This window comes from Lipotes vexillifer, unplaced genomic scaffold (genome assembly GCF_000442215.2).
Source record: "Lipotes vexillifer unplaced genomic scaffold, Lipotes_vexillifer_v1.1 scaffold1529, whole genome shotgun sequence".
Taxonomy (NCBI): Eukaryota; Metazoa; Chordata; class Mammalia; order Artiodactyla; family Lipotidae; genus Lipotes; species Lipotes vexillifer.
The window spans coordinates 231,034-239,474 of record NW_006784325.1 but is presented as its reverse complement, the minus strand read 5'-3'; the positions used below and the strand labels follow the sequence as shown (position 1 = coordinate 239,474).

General features: G+C 56.3%; 1 protein-coding gene across 2 annotated transcripts; it reads right to left on the bottom strand.

The window, feature by feature from the left end:
- Window positions 1-2,018: 2,018 nt before the first annotated feature.
- On the bottom strand, window positions 2,019-5,162 carry P2RX2 (purinergic receptor P2X 2). Of its 2 annotated transcripts, XM_007456674.1 has the most exons (12): window positions 4,987-5,162; window positions 4,556-4,691; window positions 4,371-4,442; window positions 4,185-4,260; window positions 4,007-4,103; window positions 3,753-3,833; window positions 3,500-3,638; window positions 2,990-3,120; window positions 2,662-2,752; window positions 2,476-2,541; window positions 2,313-2,390; window positions 2,019-2,123 (listed from the first exon to the last, which is right to left on the bottom strand). In XM_007456674.1, exons 1-12 carry the CDS (start codon window positions 5,160-5,162, stop codon window positions 2,019-2,021), a joined length of 1,248 nt encoding a protein of 415 aa, XP_007456736.1. The 2 variants fall into 2 exon arrangements, with proteins under 2 accessions (XP_007456736.1, XP_007456737.1); XM_007456675.1 differs by lacking the exons at window positions 2,019-2,123; window positions 2,313-2,390 and having other exon boundaries at window positions 2,507-2,560.
- Between the last annotated feature and the right edge of the window lie 3,279 nt (window positions 5,163-8,441).

Sequence of the window (8,441 nt, the reverse complement as noted above, 5' to 3'; positions counted from 1 at the left end):
GCATACGGCAAAAAAAAAAAAAAAAAAAAAAAAAAACGAATCATAAACTCAGAAACCCCAAACGGGTGGGCAGTGGGGGCCCCACTGTTGGCTATGGAGCCTGGTTTAAATTTGTCCTCGTTATCTCAATTTACACTTTGGATTTTCGTTTTAATTTTACACTTTGACATTTCCTACAATTTTCACTGTGTGTATGTTTGTGCACTGCGCCTGGGTTTCTGGAAGGAAGGAAAGAAGACTAAGTAACTGACGTCTGTCTGTCTGGGTTTGTTGGCCCCTGGGTACTGCCCACCAGGCGCATCCAGGCCCAGTGACTGCAAGAAACCTGACTCGGCTTGGAAGGGGATGGAGCCCGTCAGCCCCCAGATGGAGATCAAATCAAATTAGGGCCGAGTTGGGGAGGAGGAGGGCTAACGGCGCTTCCTGGAAGCAGAGCTGGAGAAGTCCCAGGGGAGCACGGAGGAGCGAGGAGGTGGGGCTGCGTGCCTCAACCCCCACCCCCCACCCCACTGTGCTCCCTGCAGCGGGGCCGGGGGCGCCAGTGGAGGCCAGCTTAGGGGCTGGGGGCATCTGGGGCGGTGGAGGTCCCAGGGTCACTCTCATGCTTGGGGATGGGAAACCTGAGCCCCTGGCCCTGGTTCTTGAGCTGCAGCCCAGCTCCAACTGGAAAAGCTGGTTTCTCTAAAACTAGAGCTGGATGTCTATGAGTCAGACACTGGATGTCACAGGCATTTGAGTGACCCAGGGAGCTGACGAGCATAGGAAAATCTGCAGGGGTGCTGGGTGGGGGCTTCTCAAGGGTTTGTGGCTCCAGTGAGTGGTGCTGGTCTCATTGGCAGGTGGGGAGGCCAGCTCTGACTTTGGGAGCGACGGGGTCACAGGTGAAAGGATCTGTGGGAAGGACTATGCCTCCTCAGGTCTGTGCACCATCATAGCCGTTGCTGGCGAAACCGCCATCCAACCAGGTCGTGGTGTCTTCAGAGCAGGGCCTGGCCAGGCAGAGCTGCTAAGTGGAATGACCCCTGTAGCATCCAAGGCCGTAACCAGATTACCCGTAGGCCTGATCCAGCTATTGCCGGCTTCCCACACTCCTCCAGCCTTGTCCTGCCCTGTCCACCCCTGTTCCCCAGCACCGAATTCCTTCCTCCACCCCAATCCGCATTTGAAATAGAGCCGCAGGGCCTGGGCGGGCATTTTGGTGTCCGCCTAAGCTTTCGTTTTCCTTGGGTACAACTCTCATCGCCTCCCTACTGGCTTTCTTCCTCCTTGAGAGGTTTGGGGTCTAGGATGAGCTTTTTCCTATATTTTGAGGTTTGGGGCCCAGGATGAGCCCTGCAGGAAGCTGGTAAATGCACTGCCTGAAGGACATGCTGGGATGAGTCTAGGGGGTCCTCGTGCGCTCTCAGCCTGTGTGTCCCCCACCTCCGCTGGCCCCCAGGTCAGACATGACTGTAGCCTGGCTGGATGTGGGGGCAGCGGACACATCCACACGGCACCCAGGCTGGCTAGAAGGCAATACGGAGGGCCAAGCACACCAAAAGAGAGACCCCATGCGCAAAGACCTGACATTGCATGTTTGCCTTAAGAGCCTGAACATGCTTTTCCCCAAAGACGAGGCCAGGAGGTTCTGGTCACAGCTTTATTGGATTCTGGATGTGTGATTTCCTGGCTGAGGTGAGTGAAGGGTCTGGGTAGGGGGTGCGTGGGTGGGGGGAGGGGCAGAGAGCCTGGGGGGAGAATGGGGACTTGCCCCCTACAGGCCCCTGGGCAGCTGGGGGACAAGATGGGCAGGCCGGGAGCAGGGGTCGTCCCCTTCATGTCATCCCACTGCCTGGTTGCACGGGGCCCTTTGGCTGCTGGCTTTGCTGCGACGCAGTGTTGAGGTGTGTGGGCAGGGCCCAGGTCCAAGGTCCAAGCCATGCTGCCCTGGGGAGCGGGGCGCTCCTGGGGCCACAGACTTCAGGGGCCCCCAGCAGGCCCAGGTCTTCAGTGCAGCACGACAGAAGGTGGGAGTGGGCTCAGAGCTGGGCCAAACCTCGGGCGTCTGTGAGAGCGCAGTCCTGTTGGGAAGGCTCAGAGGCGCCAAGCCCTGGTCCTGCACCCCGCTTGGGAGCATCCACCATCTGCTCAGACGGGGCAGAGGTGGGGCAAGGCCATGGGGGTGGGACAGCCCAGGCCTGGCTCTGCCCGTCACCTTGCGGTTGGCCAGCCTGGCCTGGGTCTGCGGAGCAGGGATAGGGTGGGGGAGGGCCCTGGCCCAAAACAAGGGCCAGAGTCACAGGCCAGCTGCCTGAGGGCCCTGGAGTACACACCTTGTCAAATTTCTTATGGCTGTAGACCTTGTTTTTGTTCATGAACGTTAGCAAGATCCAGTCGCACAGGAAGGAGCCCTGAGACCAGCAAGACCAACGCGTAAGAGCCTGGCACCGGCCCCCCCCACCCCCACCCCCCGTGACCCTAGTGTGCATCCCTTACCACCCCGATAGAGGTCAGCGCTGTGGCCAGGTTAATGATGGTGGGAATCAGGCTGAACTTCCCTGCCTGGAGGCAAAGAGGCTGCCTGAGATGCGGGAGTGGGGCTCGAGGGAGGCGTGGGGTGTGGTAGGAGAGATTGAGGCTGGGCCAGCCCAAGCCCCAGGTAGGCAGGGTGGGCTGGTTTACCTGTCCGTGCACGATGACGTCAATTCGGATCCCGTAGGCTTTGATGAGTGTGCGGGTGGTGCTACCGTTTACTTTGTAATACTTGGCGAACCTAAGGCGGAATGACCCAGAAGCACGTCAGAATCTGGGAGGGAATGACCCGGGTGCAGGAGCCCTGGCCACCTGACCCTGAGGAGCATGACGGGGGGGTGCACCTGTTGCCCAAATGGGGCAGCTCCAAGACTCCGCCGACCACTGGCGCCCCTGAACCTTTGGGCACCTGCCCTGTTGACTCCTGGACCTCCACAGCTAGGGCAGACGAGGACCCAGTGTCCCAAGGTCAAGGTACCTGAAGTTGTAGCCAGATGAGGCTGGGACGTGCTTGGGGTCGAGCCTCCGGAAGGAGTATTTGGGGTTGCACTTTGACGCCGACAGGTCCAGGTCACAGTCCCAGTTGATAATGACCCCAATTACACCACCCTGTCCAGAAGTGGGCACAGACACGGGGTCAGGGTGGGCTCACAGAGAGGACCTTCAACAGCCCCAAGGTCCTGCTGAGGCTACGTGTGGGGTGCATACTGTGAGGCACCCAGGGTAGCTCGGGGCAGAGAGCTGGGGAAGGGGGCTCGTTGAGTGCCCTGCCTCTGAGGCACAAGGGGATGCCAGGAGTCAATAATTTAGCAGGAGCCATGCACACCCAGATGGGTCAGACGATCATGTTTCTCTTTCCTCTGCCCGAGCAGGGCCAGGGCTGGCCAAGACTGCAGACGGACTCGGCTGTAATGAGACCCTTTGTGTGCAGGTGGGAGCCAGCACCTGGACGGACAGCTGTCCCACCCACTCTCCCTGGCGCCCTCACCGCGTGTGCCAGCTGCGTGAAGTTTTCCCCTGCCTGCTCCACGATGTAGCCCAGCTTGAAAATGGGGCAGTAGAGGTCAGAGACCTCATGGAATGTGCAGTGTTTCAGGTAGCCATCCTTCCGGTTCTCGATGTTGCCCCTAAAGACAAGGCCTAGTGGCATCAGATGGGGAGGGAGCAGAAGCCATGCACCCCCAAACAACACATTCCAGGAGGCAGCCCATCCCTGGTCACCACACGCTAATGGCTCTTACTTGGAGAACTGGAATTTGGGGTAGTGGATGCTGTTCTTGATGAGGATGGTGAAATTCGGGGCCATCTTACCGAGAAACTGGCTGAGGAGGCACAGACTGGGTGTGTTTAGTCTCCCCTTCTCCCGGTCCCCCAGGCTCCCCCGCGGTGCTGTCCCTCCCTTCCTTCTCGCCCCACACACCCTGACTCCGGTCAGGTAGGAGAAAGGAGCGAAGGAGCTTGGCCCCAGGTGGGTGGGGACAGCGGGCGTGCACACCTGACTGAGGCCCCGTCTTCCACCGGGCACCAGCCGGACACCTCGCAGGTCTTGGAGGACCCGTGGTAATAAGGCACGCAGCGCCCGGTCCGCAGGCCTGTGGGCAGACGCGCGCTCAGGTGGCAGATGAGCACTCAGGGGCACGGCCCGCCCCCGCCCCGAGTTGGCACACACTGACCGTTTCCCAGCATGTCCAGCTGCCCAGCCACGCAGTCCTCGTCCGAGTCGCACGTGGCGTTTCTGACCCTCATACTCTAGGGAGGAGGCTGCTTGGTCAGGGGCCCGACACCCTTTGCCCCCAGGCGCAGCGGACCAGGCAGGGCCCCTCCCTCCCGCCCCGGCTCTGCTCTCTACCCGGCCTCACCTCGGCGCAGGTTCCGAGGGTCTGGAAGGGGGTGACCTCGATCCTGGTGATGATGCTGAACACGCTGCCCCCCTGGGCTCAGAAACAAGGGACGGTCGGCCGGCGCCGGGCAGCTCGGCCGCCGCTCGGTCCCACCCTCGGGGGGGGGGGGGGGGGGGGGGAGGGGCGGGGTCCGAGTGGCGCACCTCGGGGGGTTTCACGTACTCCTCCACGTCCCACACTTTGTGCTCGGACGAGGTGATGCCCTTGACCTTGGTGATGACGGAGCTCTCGGGGCCCGTCTCGCTGTCCTGGTAGCTCTTCTGCACGATGAACACGTACCTGTGCGAACGGGCAGGGCCGGCTCTGGAGGCGACCCCGCGGCAGGCCCTGGACCCCTCCCCTGCCGAGTCAGCTCGACGCCGGCGGGATCGAGGCTGCGTCACCGCCTCTCGGGGGCCGGCCAGGTAGGCTCTGCGGCGCCCGAGGGGCCAGCCTGGCGGCCGCCGCCGACACCCTCCTCGCCCCCCCGCCCAGAGCGGCCCCTCCAACCTGGGACGTCCCGGCGGCGCCCTCCCCTACGCTCCGGACCCCGCTGGACACCCCCTGCCGCCGGGTCTCCCCCGTGCGCACCCACCACACGAAGTAGAGCAGAATGAGCAGCTGCACCGCGCGGTACACGATGCCCAGGCGCCGGTTCTTCACCACGATCACCTTGGGCGTCTCGTAGTCCCAGAACGCGGACCAGCAGCTCCGGGCCAGGCGTCGGGCCGCGGCCGTCCCCGCGGGGGTCTTGGGCTCGGCCGCCGCCATGGCCCCGAGCTGCTGGGACTGTGAAGCGGGCTGGGGGGCGCCGGCGTGGCCGCCTCCCGGGCGTGGCCTCGCGCTCCCCGCCCTGTCCCGCCTCGCCCCGCCCCAGGTCGGTCCCCGAGCCGCGGGGGCTCCGGGCGTAGACACGCAGCGCACCTGGCAGGTGTCGCCGGGTGGGGCCCCGAGCGGGCAGAGTCGGGGTCGCGGCAGCCGTCGCCCCCAGCCCGCTCCGGGAGGGCGCGAAGACGGTGAAGGCCCTCGCGTCCCTCGGGAGGACACTTAAGACGCGGGGGGAAGACGCGGCAGAGCACCGCCCGCCTCCTCTGCGTCTCCGCCGGTGTCTGAAGCGCAGCGCGCCCTAAACCCGAGGAGCAATCCCTTTAAAAAAAATATATATATGTGTATTTACCCAATTTTGTTGGGATACAACCGACGCGTGAAGTTGTGTAAGTTTAAGGTGCACAAGGAGATGATTTCCCAAGAGCAATCCTTGATTCGTGTCCGCGGTTCCCCGCAGCTCGGCAAAGGCACCCCTGCCTCCAGGGTTCAGACAAAAATCTGGATCTCTTTCTTTGCCCTATCAGTCCTCTTGCTTTTGTCTACAGATACACGTCAGGGCTGTTGGGTTCTAGCCCCTTCCCCCCACACAAAGCGCCCCGCCGCGTTTCTCACCTGGATTTCCGCACTCTAGGCTTCTACCCATTTCAGTCTCTTGTTTTGTTTCCTATACAGCTCGGAGAGAAACATGTTTTTGTTTTTACTTTTTGTACCTCTACCCCACCTCATTATTTTGGACCAAATCCCAGACATCGTACTATTTCACAAAATGATAAATGTTTTACACATTTTTGAAATTCACATAGCATTTAATTAGCCGTTTTAATGAACAATTCACTGAAGTTTAGTACGCTCACAATATTGTGCAACCACCATCATCTACTTCCAAAACATTCTAATCATCACCAGATAAAACCCCATGCCCATCAAGAACATCTTCCCGTCCCCCTGCTCCTTGCACATACTGGCAACCACCAATCTACCTTCTCTCTATGGATTTATCTAGTTTGGATATTTCAAATAATGGAATCGTAGAATATTTGCCTTTTTGTGTCTGACTTCTTTCACTTAGCATAATGTTTTTTTTTTTTTAAGTGCCTTTTTTCCCTAATTAATTATTTATTTATTTTCGCTGTGTTGGGTCTTCGCTTCTGCGCGAGGGCTTTCTCTAGTTGTGGCAAGCGGGGGCCACTCTTCATCGCGGTGCACGGGCCTCTCACTATCGCGGCCTCTCGTTGAGGAGCACAGGCTCCAGACGCGCAGGCTCAGCAGTTGTGGCTCACGAGCCCAGTGGCTCCGCGGCACGTGGGATCCTCCCAGACCAGGGCCCGAACCCGTGTCCTCTGCATTAGCAGACAGACTCCCAGCCACTGCGCCACCAGGGAAGGCCCTAGCATAATGTTTTCAAGGTCCATCTGGGTTGTAGCATGTGTCAGTACTCCACTCCCTTTTATGGCAGACCAATATTGCACTGTATAGATATTCCACAATTCATCTGTTCATCCACTGATAGACATTTGAGCTTTCATGTTTTATATTTTGGCTATTGTAACTAGTGCTGCTATGAACATCCGGGTACAAGTATTTGAACAACTATTTTCAATTCTTTGGTGTATATGCCTAGGACTGGAATTTCTGGGTCATATGGTAATTTTCTGTTTAACTTTTTGAAGAACCATCAAAATGTCTCCCAAGCAGCTGAACCATTTTACATTCCAGTTAGCAATATACAAGGATTCCAGTTTCTATACATCCTTTTCAACACTTGTTATTTTCCACTCACTTATGGCCATCCTAGTGGGTGAAATTATATAATTTATTTGGATTAATGTCTATTCAAGTCCCTTGCCCATTTAAAAAATATATTTATTTATTTGGCTGCATCGGGTCTTAGTTGCAGGATCTTTCGCTGTGGCACCCGGGCCCTTCGTTGCAGCACGTGGGCTTCTCTCTAGTTATGGCATGCAGGCTCCTCTCTAGTTAGAGCACAGGCTCAGTAGTTGCAGCGCACAGGCTCTCTAGTTGTGGCATGTGGGCCCTAGAGCATGCAGGCTTAGTTGCCTCGCGGCATGTGGGATCTTAGTTCCCAGACCAGGGATTGAACCCATGTCCCCCACATTGGAAGGCAGATTCTTAACCCCTGGATCACCAGGGAAGTCCCACCTTGCCCATTTTTTAATTGGGTTAAAAACTTTAGCTGTTCAGTTGTAAGAATTCTTTATGTATTCTGGATAGTAGACCCTTATCAGATATATGATTTTCAAATATTTTGTCCCATTGTAGGTTGTCTTTTCACTTTATTGATAATGACCTTTAATGCACAGAAGTCTTTATTTATTTTGCTGTATTCAGGCCTCTCACTGCTGTGGCCTCTCCCATTGCGGAGCACAGGCTCCGGACGCGCAGGCTCAGCGGCCATGGCTCACGGTCCCAGCCGCTCCGTGGCATGTGGGATCTTCCCGGACCGGAGCACGAACCCGCGTCCCCTGCAACGGCAGGCGGACTCTCAACCACTGCGCCACCAGGGAAACCCAAAAGTCTTTTATTTTGATGAAGTCCAATTTATCTATGTTTTCTTTTGTTGTTTCTGCTTCTGGTGTCATTTCTAAAATCCACTGCCAAATCCAAGGTCATGAAAATTTACCCCTGTTTTCTTCTAAGAGTTTTATGATTTTAGCTGTTATATTTAGATTGTTGATCTATTTTGAGTTAATCTTTGCATATGGTGTGAGGTAGGGCTCCAACTTCATTCTTTTGCACGTGGATGTCCAGTTGTCCCTGCACCATTTGTTAAAGAAACTATTCTTTACCCACTGAGGGTCTGGCACCTGTGTTGAAAATCAATTGGCCATAGACATAGAGTTTATTTCTGGGTTTTCTATTCTATTCCATTGTCCTATCTGTATTATCCTTATGCCAGCACCACACTGTTTTGATAACTATAGCTTTATAGAAAAATTTGAAATTGGAAAATGTGAGTCCTCCAACTTTGTTCTTTTTCAATATTGTTTTGGTTATTCAGTGCCCCTTGCAATTCCATATGGATTTGAGGAGCAGCCGTACCATTTCTGCAGAAAAGGCCATTGGAATCTTGATAGGGATTGCATTGAATCTGCAGTTTGCATTGGGTAGCATAGCCATCTTAGCAATAGTAAGTCTTCCAATACATGAACATGGGGTGTCATTACATTTATTTACATCTTCTTTAATTTCTTTAAACAATGC

What these genes read in the sequence shown, in the direction of transcription:
- P2RX2 (XM_007456674.1), bottom strand. Translation starts at nt 5,162, where the DNA reads ATGGCGGCGGCCGAGCCCAAGACCCCCGCGGGGACGGCCGCGGCCCGA. An exon ending in GCTGGACATGCTGGGAAACG is followed by an intron (nt 4,104 to 4,184) that starts GTCAGTGTGTGC and finishes GTCTGCCCACAG; the next exon opens with GCCTGCGGACCGGGCGCTGC. An exon ending in CCCAAATTCCAGTTCTCCAA is followed by an intron (nt 3,639 to 3,752) that starts GTAAGAGCCATT and finishes CCTTGTCTTTAG; the next exon opens with GGGCAACATCGAGAACCGGA.